The sequence below is a fragment of the Drosophila melanogaster genome, chromosome 3R (assembly GCF_000001215.4).
Source record: "Drosophila melanogaster chromosome 3R".
NCBI classification, from domain to species: Eukaryota; Metazoa; Arthropoda; class Insecta; order Diptera; family Drosophilidae; genus Drosophila; species Drosophila melanogaster.
The window spans coordinates 23090278-23112116 of record NT_033777.3 but is presented as its reverse complement, the minus strand read 5'-3'; the positions used below and the strand labels follow the sequence as shown (position 1 = coordinate 23112116).

General features: G+C 43.8%; 6 protein-coding genes across 13 annotated transcripts in view; 1 reads left to right on the top strand and 5 right to left on the bottom strand.

Moving 5' to 3' along the window:
- Cow (Carrier of Wingless) overlaps positions 1-21839 on the top strand; it is a 42215-nt gene that overhangs the window by 614 nt on the left and 19762 nt on the right. The window lies entirely within an intron of this gene.
- On the bottom strand, positions 11134-12584 carry CG6738 (uncharacterized protein). The gene is made up of 4 exons (NM_142867.3): positions 12453-12584; positions 11907-12398; positions 11436-11853; positions 11134-11382 (listed from the first exon to the last, which is right to left on the bottom strand). Exons 1-4 carry the CDS (start codon positions 12541-12543, stop codon positions 11178-11180), a joined length of 1206 nt encoding a protein of 401 aa, NP_651124.1. The 5' UTR covers positions 12544-12584; the 3' UTR covers positions 11134-11177.
- CG6733 (uncharacterized protein) lies at positions 12926-14389 on the bottom strand. Its single transcript, NM_142866.3, has 4 exons — positions 14268-14389; positions 13719-14210; positions 13242-13659; positions 12926-13184 (listed from the first exon to the last, which is right to left on the bottom strand). Exons 1-4 carry the CDS (start codon positions 14356-14358, stop codon positions 12980-12982), a joined length of 1206 nt encoding a protein of 401 aa, NP_651123.1. The 5' UTR covers positions 14359-14389; the 3' UTR covers positions 12926-12979.
- Positions 14877-16427, bottom strand: CG17109 (uncharacterized protein). Of its 2 annotated transcripts, none has more exons than NM_001275930.1 (4): positions 16294-16427; positions 15746-16234; positions 15268-15685; positions 14877-15208 (listed from the first exon to the last, which is right to left on the bottom strand). In NM_001275930.1, exons 1-4 carry the CDS (start codon positions 16382-16384, stop codon positions 15004-15006), a joined length of 1203 nt encoding a protein of 400 aa, NP_001262859.1. In that variant the 5' UTR covers positions 16385-16427; the 3' UTR covers positions 14877-15003. The 2 variants fall into 2 exon arrangements, with proteins under 2 accessions (NP_001262859.1, NP_651122.2); NM_142865.4 differs by having other exon boundaries at positions 14937-15208.
- On the bottom strand, positions 16676-20393 carry CG17110 (uncharacterized protein). Of its 3 annotated transcripts, NM_001300550.1 has the most exons (9): positions 20361-20393; positions 20156-20254; positions 19570-20061; positions 19099-19516; positions 18684-19035; positions 18342-18616; positions 17796-18287; positions 17323-17737; positions 16933-17267 (listed from the first exon to the last, which is right to left on the bottom strand). In NM_001300550.1, the coding sequence occupies exons 6-9, from the start codon at positions 18436-18438 to the stop codon at positions 17063-17065; spliced, it is 1209 nt and encodes a 402-aa protein (NP_001287479.1). In that variant the 5' UTR covers positions 18439-18616; positions 18684-19035; positions 19099-19516; positions 19570-20061; positions 20156-20254; positions 20361-20393; the 3' UTR covers positions 16933-17062. The 3 variants fall into 3 exon arrangements, with proteins under 3 accessions (NP_001262858.1, NP_001287479.1, NP_651121.1); NM_001275929.1 differs by lacking the exons at positions 18684-19035; positions 19099-19516; positions 19570-20061; positions 20156-20254; positions 20361-20393 and having other exon boundaries at positions 16676-17267; positions 18342-18519; NM_142864.2 differs by lacking the exons at positions 18684-19035; positions 19099-19516; positions 19570-20061; positions 20156-20254; positions 20361-20393 and having other exon boundaries at positions 18342-18619.
- CG6726 (uncharacterized protein) lies at positions 16933-20393 on the bottom strand. Of its 3 annotated transcripts, NM_001300549.1 has the most exons (9): positions 20361-20393; positions 20156-20254; positions 19570-20061; positions 19099-19516; positions 18684-19035; positions 18342-18616; positions 17796-18287; positions 17323-17737; positions 16933-17267 (listed from the first exon to the last, which is right to left on the bottom strand). In NM_001300549.1, exons 2-5 carry the CDS (start codon positions 20244-20246, stop codon positions 18831-18833), a joined length of 1206 nt encoding a protein of 401 aa, NP_001287478.1. In that variant the 5' UTR covers positions 20247-20254; positions 20361-20393; the 3' UTR covers positions 16933-17267; positions 17323-17737; positions 17796-18287; positions 18342-18616; positions 18684-18830. The 3 variants fall into 3 exon arrangements, with proteins under 3 accessions (NP_001287478.1, NP_732822.1, NP_651120.1); NM_170048.3 differs by lacking the exons at positions 16933-17267; positions 17323-17737; positions 17796-18287; positions 18342-18616 and having other exon boundaries at positions 18658-19035; NM_142863.2 differs by lacking the exons at positions 16933-17267; positions 17323-17737; positions 17796-18287; positions 18342-18616; positions 20361-20393 and having other exon boundaries at positions 18658-19035; positions 20156-20340.

The following is a 21839-nucleotide window of genomic DNA, read 5'->3' as shown; positions in this document are numbered from 1 at the left end:
GTCTGAGTCTCGGATTCGTCTCCGCCTCCCAGTTTGCCACTCTTCCTGTCTGTCTCCTACTTAATACGCCTTAAGCTGACTGCTGACATTTGCCAAAGCTCCGAGGCGCAAGTGTGCGGAATGCACCGAGAAAAACTCATCAATTCCATCTTGATGTCAACTGATATTAGATATTTTAAAGGACTATCATACCTCGTGACGAATATTGCACCATTTTCTGAATCAATATAGAAAAATGTGAATCAACAACACTGCTTAAATACCAATTGGTTAATTTTAATTGTTTACAATTAAATCTGATCGCCTTAAATGGATGAAATCATAGATATTATGAGCAGAAAAAAGGCCATTTTTTTCGATGTGTTCGAGGACATATATAACGCAATTGCGCTTTTATTTGCCCAACTTTTTGTCGCAGGCCGTCGTTGCTGAGGTTTCACACCAACAACTTCCGGTCGTGTTGTTTGTTTTTTACGGCTCAACGTTTTCTCTGGCCCAAAAAAGAGAATGCGACGTGCCAATTACTCACGCAAATCCGATTTGCAGTAGCCATATAGAGTAGAGTTCCCTGGGCTAACGTCTCAGAGGAGCTGACCCGGCTGATCCGGGCTATCGGTGACTCGCTTCTTGTCCGGGTCTTTAGCACGCACCTGTCCCGGATATCGGAGCCGATATCCAAAAGCAGGCCCAACCACAAGATACCATGTGTACGAGTGCCAGGCAACATGGGAAAATCAATAGCTTTTAGCATTTCTGTTGTCGTTTGGCTGCGCGTAAACTATGAAGTAAGCGCTAAGCTGCTTTCAGTCGCTCTGCCCACACGCACCACAACACCCACCCACCCAAAAGCCACCCAAATACCATTCAATACCGCCCAGAAACCACCCCATCCGCCCCCTCATCGATGACTGTTAGTCACAGACGCAACGTCGTCGCTTTGTTTTCTCGCCCATTTGCCTGTATTATTTGCCAGGCGCTTTGCTTTGCGTTCTCTCCAGCTTTTCTTCGCTTTGGACTAGTTCTTTTTCATACACTTCAAGTGGGTATTTGAATATTAGTACTTAGTTTGAAACTTTCTTATGAGCTTGCTAAATTTGCTTGCAATTGTACTCTAAGAGCGTTCTACTGATATCTGTGAAGTTGAAATTGCTTTCTCAAGGTGTCTTAAAGTATGCAATAACATTTTTCACACCAAAATATGATCTCCACTTCAACGCTTACTTTTAGGCAGCTTAATAGGTGTATTTTTCATCTGAAGGAAATTTAATATGTTCACTTATTTTGGCACAAATTTGAGCTACCAAGACTAGGGTGTTTAATTTTCGGTTCCTAGAATCTGTGTTCCCCTCTTTTTTTCCTTTATTTTTCCTTCTTCTATTTCGTTTTGTGTGTTGTGCTGTGTTTGTTTTGTTTGCCATTTTGGTTTTATTTTCCTGCGTTTCCGTCCCCTACCCCCTTGCCATGCCTTTTTTGCTCACCAAATGCGATTGTGTGTGTGTATGTGCTAATAGTCTGCCGAGCAAGTGTGTGTTCCTTGGCACACACACACACACACAGTCTAGCGGCCTTCAAGCAAAATTATTGCGAATCGCAAAAGTTTCCATAGCAAAAGGCGGAAGAAAAACATTCACGAAACAAGGCATTCGAAATTTTTGGCAGGCACCACATACGCAGAATTTTAAACAGTTTCCAAAACGAATCCACACATGTGTCCTTGTATTTGTGTTTTTCGTGCGTGTCACCCATACAAAGAGCACAGCAAATGTACAGCCCCAGCTTTTGTTTTCGCATAAATTTCACTTTGATGTCCTCAAAATCTCGTTGTTCTCCAATTTTTTTACTCCGCGCGCTTAGTTTTTATATGGTCTAATCGCACATTTTCATTTTCTCGCCATAAATTAGACTTTTTATTTCACCAACTTCTGGCTTCTCAAGTATTTGCAAAATGGAATAAATTATTTGAAAAGTTTATACAACCGAATTGTCTGCAGCTTTTGGGGGGCGTGCAAATTTCACAGATTTCTGCGACACTGAAATTTTGGACACACGGCTGGAGTTTTGTTAGTCCCCTCCCCTCCCCCTAGATTTTCTTTTTAATTGAAAAGTTTCTGGCAAAAGTCAGAGTTTACTTGCCACGAGTTGAAGACAAATTGCGGGCCAGCAACGTTTTGAGCTTAAGATTTAGGCAAACATCCTCGGGGAAACCTTGCCGAAACAGGCGTATAAATAAATGAAATCATATTTTGCGTATCCCAGGGTAATTTGCTTGTTTATCTGGCAGAAGGCGGAAGTAATCCCCGCCAGTAGGAAATGGCCTGAAAGTATGAAAGTGTGCAGCAGCAGCAAAATAAATAACCATAAACAGTTGACGTTAATCAGGCACAAAAGGCGATGGCTCACAGATACACACGCAAACTGGGAGATTGGGCGAAAGATGCCATAGAATTTCGTTATGATTTATGCATGCTATACATTTCCATTTCCCTGTCCAATTCGGATTCGTTTTGTAAGCCTTGCATTAGTCGTAAAAATGATAATAAATTAGCTTAGCAAGCTTGGAATTCGCTTGATTTGCGCACATTTCCGTCTGCCTGCCTGTCGACTAAGCAATAATCCGCACTCATTCATAGTTCTCCATCCCATCCATCCATATGGATAATCAGCCAGACAAACTCAGCCGGCACTCGGCAGAACTGGCTCTGGTGTCTGAAAGTCAGTTGCTCTTATCCATCGATTACTAGCAAATGATGCTCTGTTTGTCAGCACAGAATAAATCTTTGCATTGTGCATTTTGCGATTTGAGCGCTGGGAAAATGTGTAGCTGCAGCATAAAATAAAATGCCAATAAAATGGGGAATAAACTGGAAATAAGCTGGGGCCCGGGGCCCAGACTTTAGCATCGTATCTTACACAATGGCCGCACACACTGCGTATGCGTAATGTATGCAAAACATAGCTGCCTTTGCACTGCTCTGTGTGCAAACATCTCAGCTGTTGGCTTTTTGTGGGTGTGTGTGTGAAATAGCTGCCAGGCGCATAAAGTTGATATGCATAATTTTGTATAAGCGCCACTTAGTATAGTGTCTGTACTACATATAATCCCGCCGACACACCTCTCGTGTGCCCAACAGGAAAAAACTAAATCAGAATGTGGCAAAATTACAGCATTACTTGTAGATCCAACACCTCCCTCTGGTCAGTGGCTTAAAATCCATTTTTATGGGCACTAGATGGATAATGTCTGGTCTCAGCATCCGTTTGACCTCTCCGTAGTGTAGTGCAAGTTATGTAATAAACTTTTATGTTGTCAAACTGTTGCATAAATTGCCAGCACGCAGCCGAAAAAACAGCAAGGGAACAGAGCACCGGCAGCTCAGAAAATGTCTGCAACCAGCAATTTTCTTGCCTTTTGTGCGATGCAAAATTTCCCAGGAGTGACACAGCTCCTGCTCTGAAGAAAATATGACTCGAACTAGACATACCAATTTCTCTGTTCTCAACCCAAAAAAAAAAAAAAAAAAAAATCGACGAACCAAAAAAGCAACCGAAACGAGCAGGAAAACTTATGAATCCGCTGCAAACTTTACTCACTTCACTCGTTTATTCACCGGCCCACGCCCACATCCACGCCCACTTATCAGGCTTGTTGTGCATTCCGCTCTCGTCTGCTTTATGATTCTCCCTTATCGCATTGTGGCCTGCGTCCTTGCCAATCGCAACCCCTTCGCCGTCCACCATCCTTAATTTCTTTGTGGCAGGAGTCGAGTCCTGCTGCACGTACACATTAGCAAATTGCCTGCATGTGTGCGAGCGAATGCACGGACTGCCTGCGAATGGCAAATGGCTGGCAGCTAAGGTTAAAAAGTACTGCAATCGCTTACACACGCAAAAAAAAATTAAATATCAATTGTTATTGCAGCTGAGAAATTAGCATAAAACTAATGTGCTGCCATAAAAATGGTCATTTAAAAGCCATTGAGATTTATAATTGATTAATCCCCTGTTTAACTTGCCCTTTTTAATGATCGATAACTGGGAACTTTTGAACTATTTTTTTTTTTCAATATTTATGGTTTTAAAAGCTCACCTTTTTTCTGCGCCTGTAATGAGCAATCATGAACACGTAATCCGATAGAACCGCAGGACGCAGGATACGAGCCTGCCTTTTTCCTTTGATCATCAACGCTAATTAACCGCTTAACTCGAATTCGGGGCAAAACGTATTTGTTCCGCTTAAGAGCTACTCCACATGGTTTCTTCTGCAGCAGACTACCATGTTTCATAAATCTTGCACTGCGACCCCACCAATAAGACAAATTGCTTTTGAGGCAACAAAACTTCGATGTCAGCTAAGGCGAAACTAAAATATTTTTCCACCAAACGGGGAGGTTGGGAGCTAAACTTGAGCAAACTCATTTTTCACTTTCATATTGTTGTGTGGCAGGCCCCAAACAGCTGGAGGATTTGCAGCAGGATACTGCTACAACCGGCCATTGAGATTCTCGTACATATGTGTGTGCAACTTAACTGATTATGTAAGACGAGCTTTCTGCTCGTGTGTGGTTGTCAGTTCTTGTTTGCTCCAGCAACATCTGTATTTACTGCCGGGCAAATATTAAATTTTCATAGCCATGATACGAAGGAGCCATAGAGCCATCGAGCCATAGAGCCAAGGATGCCTGAGACAGAATTGTGCAATTTTAATTAATAGCTGCAGGATGATGGCCTAACGGGTTGGTCCAGTTACGATATCTGGCCACATATTGCAACTAATGAGTTTTCGAGAGGTGAGGCAACCCGCCTGCTTGTCCAATAACCGAAACCTAGTTGAAGATGCGAATCTGTCGCCTGGCCTATCAATTACGAGTCGACACAATATCCAGATATTCGGCACAAACTCAATCGGGGAGCAGAGGCATTGGGGATTTATGGCAGCTAAGCACATGTCAAATGGTATGTCGCATGGTCTGGCGGTTGGTTGAGTATCAGCCAGCCTGTTAAGCTGTCATTATTTATGGCCTCAGGATTCAAGGACTCGGCGAGCGTTTGCTGACAGCAGTTTCGCTGAGATTTCGAGACGAAGAAAACCGTTACAAATTATGCATATTAATTGTTTGTCTGCGGTTGACACAAAAGCCTAGAAAAAAAATCTTTTGGAAGTGTACAATCAAGTGGTGCGCCATAGGGGCTTCAAGTAACAAAATTAGATGTAAAAAAAATATATAGATAAGAACAGAAAGAACTTACTTTAAAATGTATTGTACTTTCTTCCCCATTTAAAGCTTAGTTGGTCCTGTAAAATTTACTTTGTCGTTGATTTCGGTTGGTTTTTCTCAAATTCAATAAGCCTTCACAATGAAAAAGTAAGGAAAAGTATTAAAATGAAAATGCTTTCCACTCAAAAACGAAGTCAAAAGATATCCTGCGGGCCCACACGGCGTATACGTAATGCGTGATGCTGGCGACCTTGCTTTTCACTCATTTCTCGCAGACTTTCTGCCGTCGGCCATTGGCTTTGGTTTGCGCCCTTGCCCTTACACAAATTTGCACAAAGAACTCATCTTGATATTGACTTTGTTGACGAACATTCCTGACATTACAATTTGCTATATTAAATTTCTCTTCTTGTTGTGATTGGCATTTGACATGGCCAAAATGAAGTTCATGTCGCGTCGCGCTGGCGGATTTTTCCGGTGCCAAAAAGCCGAGAATCTTGCGAGGAAAAATGGTTGATTTAATATTTCAGCTGCAAGGTGCCACGGAAAAAATTAAAAGCGAGATAAAGGGATTCGGCATGGACGTTAAACGAAACGACTTTTTGGGTGTGGTGCGAGGTCCTGTCCTGAGGTATGGCGCACATAAAACTTTCTGCCAGAGACATTTTCTGCGTGTGTGTGTGTGCGCACGCATTACCATAAATAAATTATAACGTTCGCTACTTCGACTGTGAGTTTATAGCTTGTATGCGATAACTCTCACACACACACGGAATTTAGGATCCTGGCAAGAGAGAAAGACACAAAGAAAGAGAAGGAGAAAGAGAGAGAGAGAGCGAGCGAGCGAGTAAGGAGCCGTGAATGTACGAACGAGCAGGGAGACAGATAATAACAGTTGGCAAGTTGGTAACGGTAACGAAGAGCTGTGCAGGATGTTACATCCTTTGGCCCAAAAGCAGGGAAAAGGAGCGGCCCACATGCAGGCGATAATAATTTACGGCACAAAAGCAAAACACAATGCCAAATACGAAACGTCGACTAGGGACATGAAGTGCATAAAACTTTTTATTCCAACGAAATTGCAGTCAGCCGCAAAATCCCGCATACAAATTATGCAATTAGGCGAGCTACGTGAACGGCAAAAAATTGGGGCCAAGACGGATATTATGTTCTTAAAAAACTTAAAAACTAAAAGCTCAGCCCAAAGTTTTTCCGCTAGTTATCAAATTCAGAAAATTGTCTCTGCCGCCAAGTCAGCATTGAGTTTCCCCAGAACTGGAGTCTCGAGTTCCTGCGAAATAGTCAAAAATCCCTGACAAATTGTCAACGAAAGTTTATATTCGCTCCGCAAAGTTGGCTCATGGCAAAGTTTTTCCAGGCTAACTGCTGACAGTTGTAAAAATAATATTGCGTATACGCAGCGCTTGCCAATGACGAACTGCTGCCTTTGGGCTAAAAAAGCAAACACTGTTAGTGAAACGGGTATGAAAATAAAGCACATTCTGAATGGCACACAGGCGGGCCAAAAGTTTTCCATTCAAGTTGCAATTAGCTGGGCCGAGGGTGCCTTAGAAAACCGGAAACAGACAATGACAAGTGGAAAAACAAGGTCTAAACTTTGACAGCCTGAACAGAATCTTGGCTGATTGACTTTCTGTTGGCAGCAAGCCGAGCTGAAGGCACTTCTTCTTTTTTTCTTTTTTTGTTTTTCTGCTTTTTCTGCTTTTATTGGTTTTATTTTTTGTTGCGAGAAAAAACATTGCCTCACACTCAGCTTCAGTCCAATCACACAGGAAGGGAAAATTAAATTTTTATTCTAGCTTCATTTTGCATTTTCGTGGCCAATTCGATTGCAGCTGCCGTCGCTCCCACTTCCTGTTGCACTTTGTTACTCCGCGGCAAGTGCAACTGCATTCCTTTGCTCCGTTTCAATTAGATAGCGACTCGGCACAAAGTTTATGCAAGAATTTCACCGTATCTGCGCGAAAGTCTGTGCAGCAGCCAAGTATAAAAAACAAGACCGAACAAAAACAGAAACTGAAACAGAAACTGATGCTGAGGCTGAGTCGAAAATACTTATTTCTTGAAAATAAACGAAAATAACGAAAATAAACGAAACGGCGACTGCAAACACGGCGGGCTGGCCAAAAAAGGGAATAAAATGCCAGCGAACGGAAATGAAATTGCAATTGCTGGCCCGCACAGCAGACGACGACGACGACGACGCCGAGTCGCGAAGCGTTGAAGCGCAGCCGAGGGACGCAGAAAGCCAAGTTTGCACTGCTTTTGCATGTTCTGAGCTGTTTCTGTTTCTGTTGCTTGTTTCTCTTGCCTCGCCTGCCTTCCCCCAATTGCCCCCTTTGGCTTAACTTGCAACGCCATTTCCGCCACGGGCTCATATTGCGCCGTGGCGTATGCAATAAAGTTTGCTCTGCCACAGCGAACGCAGCAGCAGAAAAGATGCTGCTGTCGAAATTCCTGCTTTCGAAGGAAGTATTTGACGAGGAACAAATACAAATACTTACCACATTGCTCGTCTCTAACGATTGTTACTAGTTTGCATTACCTTTCCGAGTTAAATAAATCAGTAGCACTAAGAACTTAATTCTAAAATATTTTACTTACCAACAAATTTCCCTTCAAAATGAGTATGAACTTAAGTATTCTATGTACATATCGCACAATTTTCTTTGAAAAATATAAGTTATTTTGTGCAAGCTAACGCTGTGAAGACAAATTATAAACAATTAGTCGCTAAACTCCAGTTCCAGCAACTACTTGTAGTTGAATAAATTTCCACAAGTGGAAGTTGGAATTTGGCTGAAGAGACCGTGTGGCAAAACTAGACGCTTGACTCCCAAGAGCCATTTGCACAGCCAAAAACCCACTTTCACCCATGCAGCCGCAAGGGCTTAATCAGGCGCAACTTTTAAGAAGAATTTTGCCAGGAAAACCCGCTCCCCTAATGTCGCACCCACACAACCGATTACTGTACTGTATTCTAGTATATAGTAGAGTGTAGCATAGTATAGTATATATATATATATAGATGGCTGTGTGGCGCACAGGAGCTCATTAGTTGGGCGGCAGTGGCGCTTAAGCTTAAGCTGCGAGCGTAGAAATTGCGCAGCTTTGGCGCTAAACAAGTTAATTAGTTTGCTTCTCTTTTTTCCGCAATGGCTGGAGTTAAGCTTAACGACAAAATAAATTATTTGCCACACGCACACACACTCACTCACACACATATAGGCGGCTTGGAGACTTCAATTGACTTTATTAAGCGTGTGAGTGCGTGCGGGCGTGCCTGCGCCCTAATGACACTTTTCAGTCAGCTGCTGTCGCTACAGGACGTGGTCCTAACTCCTAACCCACGTTTATTATCCCAGCCACAGGATGCGGATGCTCGTTCTCTCATCTGGTGCATCACAATGGCACGATGTCTGTGTGTGTGGCAAATGGGATCTCGTTTACGGCCTGACTTTGATCTACGGCATATTAAACTCCACTTGGAGCGCCATATATCCCTCTACTCTTTTTTTCTTCATTTAAAATTAATTTTCATGCCTGTCGCCTGGTCACCTGTGTGGCCCACTGTGCAGCTGTGGCAACATTGGGAAACAAGGCGTCGGCAATTGCCTGTGTGTGGCATTAGAACACTTTACTGTCCCCAGCGAAATATATGTTGTACATATAATATTTGCGCTTGAGGATATAGCCATACAGCTCAGGTCGAAAAAATAGGCATATGCATTTCGTAGAAATAAAACCAACTACTTGCTAAACCGAAATCAATTTAAAGACTTATTGAACTTATGGCTGTTCAATGTACGTTTTATTTAATTGTATATTAGAAGACATTGCTTTTATATTGTATCCCCTGCTGTTTGGTAGAAAAACACACAATATAGATACCCGCCTTAGCTCGTTTAGTCTGCGATTTTAATTGCACGGCCATAATGTTGAGAGCCAGCCCATTTCGGGACATCGGGCCGCAGCAGTCACAAGTAAATTGAATTTAATTAGGAACGAGTTTTTCATTGTGATTGTTGGGTTTTATTCGTCATAAACTTCGGATGGCAATAAAAAAAAAGTCGAGGCTGCTGCCGAAATAAATGCAAATGTGAAGCACTTGCCGGGAAAAAAAAGAACAAGAACATGAAGAGATCTTTAAAGGCTCTGAAACTTCTGGATTCCCTAATTAGTGTGAGTGGGCCATTAAGAAATTCGCTCAGGTTTGGCTTAAGGTTTTGCATCGAGTGTGGGCCAAAGAAATTAAAATTGAAATGTAAAAGTTGCCAAACTTTCTGCTCCCCACTCCCTCCGCACAAACATTATGGAAGTTGGCGGAAATTTAAAATGCAAAGTGGAACGCGGCGAAAAAGAAAGTGAGCCCAGAGTTTCGAAGCTCCGAAGCACAGGACCCAAAAACCAGAACCAGGAACCCAGAACTTGCTTTCAAGTGGGTCCATGGCAGGTGGGCTGCGAAAACTTGGTGCATTAAGTGCATTCTGCGAGGACCAGACAGCAGGCGATGGAGGACGAAAATAGAAAATAAAAAAGGTTGTAAGGACGAAGGACGACGGACGAAGGTGAGTTGGGCTGTGCTGCCAACTGCCACCGGCTCATTAAAAGTAAAAATGATATGCATTAAGTTGCCAGCGGTAATGCGAGCGTTAAAGGGCTGGACCTTGTCGACTGCACTCATTATGCCAAACTGGCGCCACTAATGGTCAGTGTTAATTGCGTGGAAAGCATTTGGAATGCACACCAACCAGCCCCCCCCCCCCCCCCCATCAGCCACCCAAAACTGACATTCGCCTGATAAATTGTCATAATTCCGGGCGGTGGTCACACAAAAGGACCAGGATGAGGGCATCTCCCCCAGGACTGCCATCAATACATATTTCATTGCCCTGACACATGCATTAACATGTCTAATCGGCACGCACGGGTCACAGTTGCAGCCAGGACACAAATGGTCAAAAAGGAGTGGTGCAGCGGGGGGTGGGAATGTACGAGAGGGTCCTTTCGTGAGCATGTTGCCATTATTCATTCTGCGGCCCCAGCATAATTTATTGCCCTTGGCACCACTCACATGTCAGACATTCCGAAGTGCTGCCCAACTGACAATTTGCAGAGACTGACATGCAGCAGTTTAACTTAACACCCGACCCCTCGCTGTGCTTCCAGGTGATGGTGGCCTTAAAATTTATTTTGTTTGACTAACTGACAAAACTCACTACCACCTGTCTCGTCCGCTTGCCAGTTGTGTCTCGCAAACTCGCTATACGTTGCTGTCACATCGATGACAGCCCTTAGTTCGGCGGGCAATGGGGCGTATGCGCGATGCGCCGCCACTGGATAAAGCCGAAATGAGTTCGTTTTAGGAGACCGCCTGGACACACTCGTTATGGTCGAGCACCAGTATCATTGTATAGTTGAGTTGATGGAGACGAACCCGAGGGCAGGGATCCAAAGTTGTCACATGACAGGACAAACACAGGCTTAAACTTTTAGTCCTTTGTGAAGTAGAGAAACCAGTTTGGTTGGCCATTTATGAGGAAATTCCAATCTATGCACTAAGTAGATATTACCTAGCCCGAAGGGTCCGTTTAGCTGGGTCTTATTGGAAGCAACCACACCTTCGTCTAGACAAAGCTCCACGTTCATTCCTCTGATGAAATTTCCCCTAAGGTGAAGTGAAAATTTGATGGGAACTCGGTTGGTTTCGTACTTGGTTCTAAATTTTTATCTGATAGCTCGTAATTCTTATCAAAGCCAAGGCGGTGTTAATATCGTTAAAGTGTTTGGTTAAACAAGGTGTATTGTTACGACAGATTTATCTTTATGTAAACTCAACATTACCCGATGTTGATGTTGCTTGACTAATAAATGTTAAATTAAGAACATTAAAATTCCAGTATTTCAACAAAGTTTTATTGGACAGAGAGAAGACATTGGCTAGACTTCAGTGAGATTAGGAATAATCTTCTTGTAAACTTGTATGCCATTCAAATAATCATCAGCCCTTAAAAATTCATCATGGTCATGGATTAGTACTGTAGTGTTTATGATGGGTGAGAAACCAATTGCTGGGGTTCCCTGCTGGCGAATAAAACGACAATCGGTGACTGCAAAACACACTATCGGCTTAACTTTAAGACCCCTGAAAAAGGATACATTATTAAAGATTCTCTATTGTATCTGACGTATACTCACAGTTCATCCAGAGCGACTTTCAAAGCTAACCAATAGGGGTTTGAATCATCCAGCCTGGTGGCCGCCACATAGGCCTCTTTCAGTGGGAACTCGATGTCAATGCCTCCACCTGCCTCCTCGCACCAATTTCGAATTTCCCGCTCAAATGCAACCAAATCCAGGGTTATGGCTAGACGTATGTCGAAAATGGCCTCAAAAAGCGGTGGAACCACATTGCTCTGCACTCCGCCACTCAACTGGGTGAGATTCACCGTGGTCACATCCCCGATGCTCAGGCTTTTGTCGTTTTTCAGTCGCTGGATTTGCGATTCACGGAACTCCGTCAGCTTGTTCAACACATAGTTCAACTTAACTCCGGCTGTATCGGGCAACAATAGAGAACCATGACCGGCGGTTCCAGCAACTTTCAATTTGAGAACTGAATAATGGGAAGTTCAATCAACTGATGTGAAAGCTGAACGGGCTACTCACTCCATCGTATACGCTCGGCGTAGAACAAGTGATGAACATCAGAAGCACTAGTTCCACCCTCGTCCAAGCTGAATCCCACATTCATTTGTTTGTAAAAGTCAGTTTCAACGAACGCTGCCATGCCATGGATGCCTCCAATCTCCTCGTCAGGAACAAAGGTTACATAGAGCGTCCTTTTCGGCTGAAAGCCATCAGCCCTCAGCAGGCGTATAGCTCCTAGATACTGAGTGCCCACCGATTTCATGTCCTGAGCACCTCGTGCAAAGATCCTACCCTCCTCGTCGATGTCGGCGGAGAAGGGTTCATGGGTCCACATTTCCGGGAATACAGGAACCACGTCCATGTGCGAGCTTAAAATGATTGAGGGCAACTTTGGCTGGCTTCCTTCCCATTTAATGATCACCACAGGTTTTGATTTAACAGCTGGAAAAACTACTTCCACGGGCAGATTGAGGGAATCTGCCTGCCGCTTAATAAACTCCACACAAGCAGCTAAAAATGAATAGTGCTAATGCATTTAAGGAAATATTAAAATAAGGACCTTACTATAATCAATATTAGGGTGTACAGATGGAATTCGCAAATACTCCCGGAATATTCGAATTTCCTCGTTCTTTTCCCATTTTTCGGCACTCATTTTTAATATGAATCGTTAGGATGGTAAAGTAGAAATAAGCAGCTAAAGGCATCCGCTGTCTTTATATGCATTTGGATCGTGCCACAAAAGTGATTATGCGTATATGATAAGAAAATCGTTATCAATGGGCGGCAGATCTCTTCCAATTCTGACTATATTGCAAGTCACTTTGGATGGCAGTCGAGGTAGTGACAAGAAGCAGTATAGTTGACAATCTGCTACAGAATTCCCATCAGAATCATTTATATCTTGATCAAGGAGGCGAAAGTCAAAGAATCAACAAACAATATTGAGATAAACACGGAATTTCAAATTAAACTCTTGAATCTTTTTTTTTTTTTGATAAGATTACTCTCTAAAATGAAGATACGAGGCACACTTTAGTAATTAGCCCATCTTTATTATAGCCACGATCCATGTAGTTCAAACATTTTGTTTAGACTTCAGCCAGATTGCGAATAATCTTCTTGTACACATCAATGCCATTAAGATACACATCAGCCTGCAGAAACTCGTCGTGGTCATGGATCCGCATGGTGGTGTTTATAATGGGTGAGAATCCAATGGCTGGGGTACCCTTCTCCCGAATGAAACGACTGTCAGTGGCGCCAGGACAAACGATGGGATGAACCTTCAATCCACTAAAACACAGGAGGATTTCGATTAGCCATTATAGTTAATTTTTAGTCGGTACTTACAGCTCATCGATTGCGGCTTTGACAGCTAGCCAGTAGGGATTGGAATTGTCCAGCTTGGTGGGTCCTATATAAGGCTCCTTCTGGAAGAAATCAATTTCAATGCCACCACCCGCCTCCTCGCACCAATCGCGAATCTGTTTCTCAAAGGCAACCACATTCACAGTAATGGCAATCCGTATGTCGAAGACCGCCTCGAAAAGTGGCGGAACCACATTGCTCTGGACTCCGCCACTTAACTGGGTGAGATTCACGGTGGTCACATCGCCCTTGCTGAGGCTGGAATCTCTCGCAAGGTTCTCCACTTGCGAGGTGCGGAATTCAGTCAGTTTGTTGACCAGATAGTTCAGTTTTACTCCTGCCGTATTGGGTAGCAAAAGGGAACCATGACCAGAAGTTCCACTGACTTTCAGCTTGAGTCCTGCATAAAGCGAAACGGTAATGTCCCCAATCCATCATCATCATCCTTATGGAACTTACCCCATCGCAAACGTTCGGCGTAGAACAAATGATGAACGTCACTTTCACTAGTGGCGCCTTCGTCCAGGCTGAATCCCGCGTTCATTTTCTTGTAGTAATCCGTCTTAACAAACTCCGCCATGCCCAGATGACCACCAGTCTCTTCGTCGGGAACAAAGGTCACATACAAATTCCTTTTTGGTTTGAAGCCACTAGCTTTCAGCAGGCGAATCGCTCCTAGATACTGAGTGCCCACCGATTTCATGTCCTGAGTACCCCGTGCAAAGATCCTACCCTCTTCATCAATATCGGCGGAGAAGGGTTCATGGGTCCACTTCTCTCGAAAAACTGGCACCACATCCGTGTGAGAGTTGAGAACAATGGACGATAGTTCGGGTTGACTTCCTTCCCACTTGATGATCACAACGGGCTTCGTTTGAACAGCAGGATAAACCACTTCAACAGGAAGATTTAGGGAGCTAGCCTGACGTTTCAGGAACTCCACACAGGCAGCTAGACATTGAAAGACATTATAACGCAAACTTTAAAGAATTAAAATTAAGTCCTCACTATAGTCAACATCTGGATGCACCGTTGGTATACGCAAGTATTCCCGGAAAATCTTAATTTCCTCATTGTTTTCCCACTTTTCCGAGCTCATTTCGACACTCTTCTGTCATCAGCAACTGAGCTGCAACAAAGATTGTCTGTGCTTTTATAATCACACTGATTGCTTTCATGTTTATGGTCAAGGAATTTAAATGCTTATCAAAAGTGTATGTGGTTGCGATAGTAACGCCCTTATCTGCAAAACCCACACGTCTATTATCCGAATAAGTAACTTTTCTAAGCGGCAAATAGTTCATTATGTATTATCTATGCAACTTACACAGAAATGAGTTCATTGCGTATTATCTATGCAACCTCAACCTTTGAAACCTCAAGTTCTTGGTAAGTTGTCATGTATTTTTCAATATTTTCCATCATATCGTAAAATTATGACAAATTCAATTAAAATGACGAAGCTTTGATTGATGACCTTCGATTTGAAAAAATCAAGTGATTATTTTGGATTTAATGGGCTTCCCAGTCTTCCAACTTGCTATCTATGATGATACAGCAAAATGTAGATACATCCATTATCTACTTGCTGTCGCAAGGATAGCAAGTTGTATTCTTCAGATCTTAAGTTGATTAAGGTATTCGTTGAGATAAGATAAAAGGCCAGGAAGTTTTGTACTAACTTATAACAAAATCATCAATCTTTATTTTGATAAGGTTTTCATGTATTATTTCGATTTAGTTTTTAGACATTCGCTAGGTTGCCCAAAATTTTCTTGTATATTTGAATGCCCTTCAAATAAGTTTCGGCGCCCAAGAACTCATCGTGATCATGGATGCGCATGGTGGTATTTTTGATGGGTGAGAATCCCAAGGCTGGAATGCCCTGAGCTCGAATGTTCCTGCTGTCGGTGGCACCGGGGCAGACAATGGGGTAGATCTTAAGGCCACTATAAACATACAAATCGTATTAGGAACACGCATTGTTGAGCATTCGATTCAGACTTACAGTTCATCGGTGGCAGCCTTGAAAGCCAGCCAGAATGGATTGGAGTCGTCGATCTTTGTGGGTGCCACGTAGGGTTCCTTCTCGTCGAAGGAGATCTCGATGCCGCCACCTGCCTCCTCGCACCAATCGTGGATCTGTTTCTCAAAGGCAACCACATCCAGGGTGATGGACAGACGCATGTCGAAGACAGCCTCGAAATGAGGAGGCACCACATTGCTCTGGACTCCACCGCTCAGCTGGGTGAGATTGATAGTTGTCACATCACCGATGTTGATTGTCTGATCATTGGCCAGCCTCTGAACCTGCGATTCGCGGAACTCCGTCAGCTTGTTGAGCACATAGTTCAGTTTCACGCCGGCAGTGCTGGGCAGCAACATGGAGCCGTGTCCAGAGGTTCCACTGAAATTCAGCTTGAGACCTGCCAAAGAGGGGATATAGTTTAGATTCTAGTCCTAGATGTGTCTCAAGGATTACTCACCCCATCGCATACGTTCGGCATAAAAGACATAGAACAGATCTATTTCACTGGTGCCGCCCTCGTCCAGACTGAAACCAACATTCATGTTGCTGTAGTATTCCGTTTTGACGAACTCCTGCATGCCCAGCTCGCCGCCGATCTCCTCATCGGGCACAAAGGTCACGAAGAAATTGCGCTTGGGCTGGACACCACTTGCCTTAAGCAGGCGGATGGCACCCAGATATCCTGTGCCCACCGACTTCATGTCCTGAGTACCGCGCGCAAAGATCCTGCCCTCCTCATCGATATCGGCAGCGAAGGGATCGTGGGTCCACTTGTCACGGAACACCGGCACCACATCCATGTGCGAGTTGAGAATGACGGAGGGCAGCTCCGGTTCGGTGCCCAACCACTTGATGATCACCACAGGCTTCTTCTCCACTGGATATATAACATCCACGGGAAGATCCAGGCTGTGAGCCTGCCTTTTCAGGAACTCCACACATTCGGCTAGAAGTTAAGATGTACATGAGTAGTGCTCTTCTGTGAATTCCTTGGGGAATCCTTACTGTAATCCACATTTGGCTGCACCGTAGCTATGCGCAAATATTCGCGGAATATTTTGATTTCCTCGTTGTCCTCCCACTTTTCGGTGCTCATTTTGTGGATATGTTTTCGCTGCCAGTCACCAAACTCGAATGTGCCGCAGTTGGCAAAAAATGAACTTATACAGAAATTTTTGTGTGTTGGGTGATTTTGGTTTTATGGCCTTGGCTTCGTATTATTATCAAATAATGAGTTCGTTATCAAACTCGGTTGTTATAGAAATGATAACAGCACATATTCTTGTACAAAATTCTACCAAAACAAATGTCTAATAGCAAACGGTAGCCAATTCGATAAAGTTCACATAACACCAATAAAACTCAACCACCGTCGTTTATGGTCTGCGAAAAAATGGGTTATTATAATTTGTATTTGGTTTGATAAGAAAATAGAATACATATTAATGTAATTATTGATAATTATGATGTATATATAAAATACAACCCCTTTACGTGAAGGTTACGTTAGTTTTTGAGAACGATATCAATAGTTGTGACGATTTATTGGATATTGAATGAGGGCAAAGTCCATGACAAAAACTCTCTTCTGAAACTCGTGTTATCAGTGTGTGATTTTCATTTGTTTAGAAACAGATATGATTTGTAGTAGTCACACCATTTAAACATTTAATTTTGGTCCTACACTCATCGAGCCAAAAACATTACTCATAAGCGATAAGACCAATTGTAGCATATTGATTTCCATTTATGAGTGGAACTTCGCTTGAACATTTTATGAATCAGCAATAGAGGGGATGAGCTTCCTGTACACCTGAATTCCGTGCAGATATGTGTCGGCCCGCAAATATTCATCATGATTGTGCAGCAGCACCGGGGTGTTGTTGATGGGTGAAAATCCCAGAGCGGGAATTCCCACTTGCCGGACGTAGAAGCTATCGGTGGCGCCGGGGAAAACTCGTGTATGGGTGATCAAACCTCTGGAAAATTTCAACAAATTATGAAGTGAAAACTACACAATCTTTGTTTACCTACAGTTCATCTAGTCCCTTTTTGAAGCCCAGCCAGTAGGGATTGGAGTCGTCTATCTTGGTCACCACCGAGGGGCACTTCAGCGTGAAATCCAGTTCCACTCCACCACCGACTTCGTTGCACCACTCGCGAATCTGATTCTCCATTGCATCGGCATTCTGGTTGATGGCTATGCGAATATCAAAAGTGGCTTCTAGTACGGGGGGAACCACATTGCTTTGGACGCCACCGTTGAGTTGGGTCAGGTTCAAAGTGGTCACATCACCGGACTGCAAGGAGGAGTCCTCGGCCAGTAGCTTGACCTGGGTTTCTCGGAACTTCATCAGCTTATCCATCACAAAGTGAAACTTTTCGCCAGCCGTGCTTTTGTGCAGCAGCGATCCATGACCTGAAGTGCCACTGAATTTAAATCGAAGTTCTGCAGGGGTATAAAATGAATCAGAATATATTGCTACTGATGCAAATGGAAGACTTACGCCACAATGTACGCTCGGCGTAAAATACAGGATAAGTGTCATCTTCACTGGCGATGCCCTCGTCCAGGCTAAAGCCCACATTCATGGCTTTGAAGTAATCACCCTTGACGAATTCAGCCATGCCCATGTGTCCGCCAGTTTCCTCGTCGGGCACAAAAGTCAAATATACGGTCCTTTTTGGCTGATAGCCACTGGCTTTGAGTGCACGGACCGCAGCCATGTACTGACATCCCACGGACTTCATGTCCTGGGCACCGCGTGCATAAATCCGGCCTTGGGCGTCTATGTGGGCACCAAACGGCTCATGGGTCCACTTTTCGGGAAACACGGGCACCACGTCCATGTGTGAGTTCAATATAATGGATTTCAGCTCGGGATGCTTGCCCAGCCACTTCATAATCACCACCGGTTTCGAAGGCACAACAGGATACACCACGTCCACGCGGAGATTAAGTTTGTTAGCCTGGCGTTTTAGGAACTCCACGCATGCAGCTGCAAGGGAAATAGGGATAACAAAATCCAAGGAGCGGAAAAACAAATCCTTACTGTAGTCCACGTCTGGATGCACCGAGGGAATGCGCAAATACTCCTGGAAAATGATTATTTCCTCGTCGTTCTTCCATTGTTCCGTGCAAGTGCACATTTTGAGTTGAATGCCCCGTGGTTCTAAAGGAACTGACTTGTAATCCACCGTGCTGTTTGGTTTGAAGTCTGAGTGTGGATTGACTTAATGGCATTATCAGTTGTTGACTTTAAGCTACTTGATTAGAAGAGCCCACAATTTGCGGATTTTCATCTTTGCGCTAAGAGCTTAATGTTATCTAGCAAAGCCATAATAGTAAACCATAAACTTATTCATTTTCATTTAAATTTCCTTTTTTTGCTCACCATTAATGGTATGGACTATGGACTGGCTTATTTATTCATACATTGTTTATTTAAATGGGTTTTTATAAGCCTGCTTGTTTAAAGTTATTACAATAAACATCGACAAGTAAGCATTAAATGCATTATTTCATAATTGAATTGAGTTCGCTAAGCATCAGCTACGGCAGGAATGAGCTTCTTGTAAACCTCAATGCCGTGCAAATAGGTATCGGCTTTCAGGAATTCATCGTGGTCGTGCAGCAGGATGGGGGTGTTGTTAATGGGCGAGAATCCTAGAGCTGGAATGCCTGCGTAGCGAATATAACGACTGTCCGTGGCGCCGGGGAAAACACGAACCCGTGTCTTGAGGCCACTGAAAGAAACAAGGAGAAAGGATATCAGAGCCATGCCTTTTGTCAGAGCTTCTCATCCTTACAGGTCATCGAGTGCTTTCTTAAAGGCCAGCCAGTAGGCATTCGACGAGTCAATCTTTGTTGGCTCCACAAAGGGGTTTTTCATCTCAAACTCCAGTTCAATGCCGCCGCCAGCCTCCTCGCACCAGTCGCGAATCTGCTTCTCAAAGGCAGGGATATCCACGGTGACGGCAATGCGGATATCAAATACAGCTTCCAGCAATGGGGGAACCACGTTGCTCTGGACTCCGCCCCTCAGTTGGGTGAGATTCACAGTGGTCACATCACCAATTTCGAGGGATGAGTCGTCAGCTAGTTTTTGCACTTGCGATTTGCGGAACTCCATCATTTTGCCTACCACATAGTTCAGCTTCTCGCCAGCAGTATTCGGGAGCAACAGTGATCCGTGACCAGCAGTTCCGCTGATCTTGAAACGAAGATCTGCAGGAAAACATGGCTAGCTTAAATTGTTTGTATGAGTCAATCCTACTCACGCCAAAGAGTCCGTTCAGCGTAGTACAGAGCGTAGGTTTCATCCGCACTAGAGATTCCCTCGTCGAAACTGAATCCCACATTGAGCTTCTTGAAGTAGTCGCTCTTTACCAGCTCCCGCATGCCCAGGTGGCCGCCAACCTCCTCGTCCGGAACATAAGTGAGATAGATCGTCCTCTTGGGTTGATAGCCACTGGCCTTGAGGGCACGCACAGCTCCCAGATATTGGGTGCCCACGCACTTCATGTCCTGCGATCCGCGCGCAAAGATGCGACCCTCTGCATCTAGATCCGCGCTGAATGGACCGTGTGTCCACTTCTCCTCAAAAACGGGCACTACATCCGTGTGCGAATTGAGAATGATGGAGGGCAGTTCCGGCTGGGAACCCTGCCATTTTAGCACCACCACGGGATTCTGCTCGTTCACCGGATAGATAACCTCCACGGGCAGGTCCAAGCTGGCAGCCTGGCGTTTCAAGAATTCCGTGCAAACGGCTATAAATAGCAGACACATTTTATGGCAAGGTCATAAAGATCAGGGTACTCTTATCGCAGCCTCATAAAGATATACATGCCCATTGGAACTCACTGTAATCCACATTTGGATGCACCGTTGGTATGCGAAGATATTCGCGAAAGATCTTAATCTCCTCGTTGTTCTCCCACTTGGCTGTACTCATTTTGCACTCTATAAAATGTAAATAATTAGCCGGCTGATAACAAATCAATTAAATTGTTTGCTGAAATCAGCTGATCGACACTTCACCACAGCGGAGAGCAGACACACAACACACCTTTCGCAACACTGGCTCGACGACGACTGTGCGATCGTGGAGAGAAGCGCGCGTTTAAATATCAGCGATAAGCGAGCGAAAGAGAGGGCATGATAATAAATCCGAGAAGGAACTAAACCTAATTTCTTATCATACGGTGCTGCCTATAAACTGTTTTATCTTACGCATTTGTTTACTTTTTAGATGGCTAATCTACTTTTCAGTACAAATGACTTGCAGTTAACAATTGCTTCCGTCATTAATAATATTCGTGTCTTCCCATTTCTATATGAGAAACTAATTTGATGAATTTAATATCCAGCACTCAAAAATTCAATTGATTACAAAAGAGACATCCCCTAATAGTAATTTCTATCTTGTACTGCATTATTTATAAATTAAACTGAATTTTGCAGCTCATAGCACAAGGAGTGGAACTCTATTTCTGTACCATCCCAATTGGTAGGGATTCCACTCCATGTATTGGTGAACATTCTTCCATCACTTTCCGGTACATATGAACCCACTTTAAGGCTCATTTACTTGGGATTCCCCCTGGCTGATGGATTTATTTGCCTTAAATGGAGGCGAAGGTGCTTCGCATTGCTTTGGGGGTAACAGGACTGCAGGATTGCTGGATTGATGGTGACCCCATTTGGCCCGCAGCCAAGATTTCCGATTACTGATGAATCGCATGCAATCGCATTCCAATTCCAGTTGATTTGTTAATCAAGATGCACTGCACACGTTCGCACCACACGCCCAGTGGGCTTCCGGGTAAACAAGTTGCCCCTCCTCGGGCCTTTCAGCCACTCGAATCCAATTCAAATTTCGCATATTAATAGTGTTCCTGCTGCACTTGCCGACTTTGCTGCACTGCGTCTGTTGTCCCAGTAGTGTGTCAAAAGTTAGTTTCGCATTTAGATTTCACGCTTGTTCCCATACAGAAAAAAAGGTGGTTGGGCCAAAAAAAATACACAAAACCAAAGCCCTCTGATTTGTGTCGCATACACACCCTGCTAGGCCAAAGTTGATATTGTTTTAGTGTGTGTACTCACAAAAAGTCATTAAAAGTTCATTAACAATGTTGCTGGGATTTTAATGGCGCACCAGCAGCAATAGCAGCAACTACAGGCTACACATGTCTGCATTTTAAATAACATCCAAGCCCCACATTCGTACAAACTCGTACTCTCCCCATTTACAGCGTCACATAAGTCAAATAAATACACAAGTTTCCTGCGCACAAACACTCGTTCAGCTGCACAATGGGCCAAAATGGCAAGTTTTTGGCATAATTCGAATGTAATGTCCCTAGAATAGAGTCTATAAGTCTGTACAGAGGCTAAAGTAGTTCATTCTTAGTCGAGTAAAACACGAATCTACTTATCTGATGCCAAATTATTCACTTTTCGCCCATGGTGGTGACTTGGGGGCGCGCCTGTTTGTTGTTTGCTGATGTTGCTGCTGAGCTGACATGTTGTCGCTGGGCAAATAAAC

Bases quoted from the DNA above. Each gene is read 5' to 3' on its own strand.
- CG6738 (NM_142867.3), bottom strand. From the start codon at position 12,543: ATGAGTGCCGAAAAATGGGAAAAGAACGAGGAAATTCGAATATTCCGG. The intron at 12,399-12,452 runs GTAAGGTCCTTA...ATTCATTTTTAG, and splicing joins ACACCCTAATATTGATTATA to CTGCTTGTGTGGAGTTTATT. The intron at 11,383-11,435 runs GTGAGTATACGT...ATCCTTTTTCAG, and splicing joins AAAGTCGCTCTGGATGAACT to GGGTCTTAAAGTTAAGCCGA.
- CG17109 (NM_001275930.1), bottom strand. From the start codon at position 16,384: ATGAGCACCGAAAAGTGGGAGGACAACGAGGAAATCAAAATATTCCGC. The intron at 16,235-16,293 runs GTAAGGATTCCC...CTTAACTTCTAG, and splicing joins GCAGCCAAATGTGGATTACA to CCGAATGTGTGGAGTTCCTG. The intron at 15,209-15,267 runs GTAAGTCTGAAT...GTATGTTTATAG, and splicing joins AAGGCTGCCACCGATGAACT to TGGCCTTAAGATCTACCCCA.
- CG6733 (NM_142866.3), bottom strand. From the start codon at position 14,358: ATGAGCTCGGAAAAGTGGGAAAACAATGAGGAAATTAAGATTTTCCGG. The intron at 13,660-13,718 runs GTAAGTTCCATA...CGCTTTATGCAG, and splicing joins CGCCGAACGTTTGCGATGGG to GACTCAAGCTGAAAGTCAGT. The intron at 13,185-13,241 runs GTAAGTACCGAC...CCTGTGTTTTAG, and splicing joins AAAGCCGCAATCGATGAGCT to TGGATTGAAGGTTCATCCCA.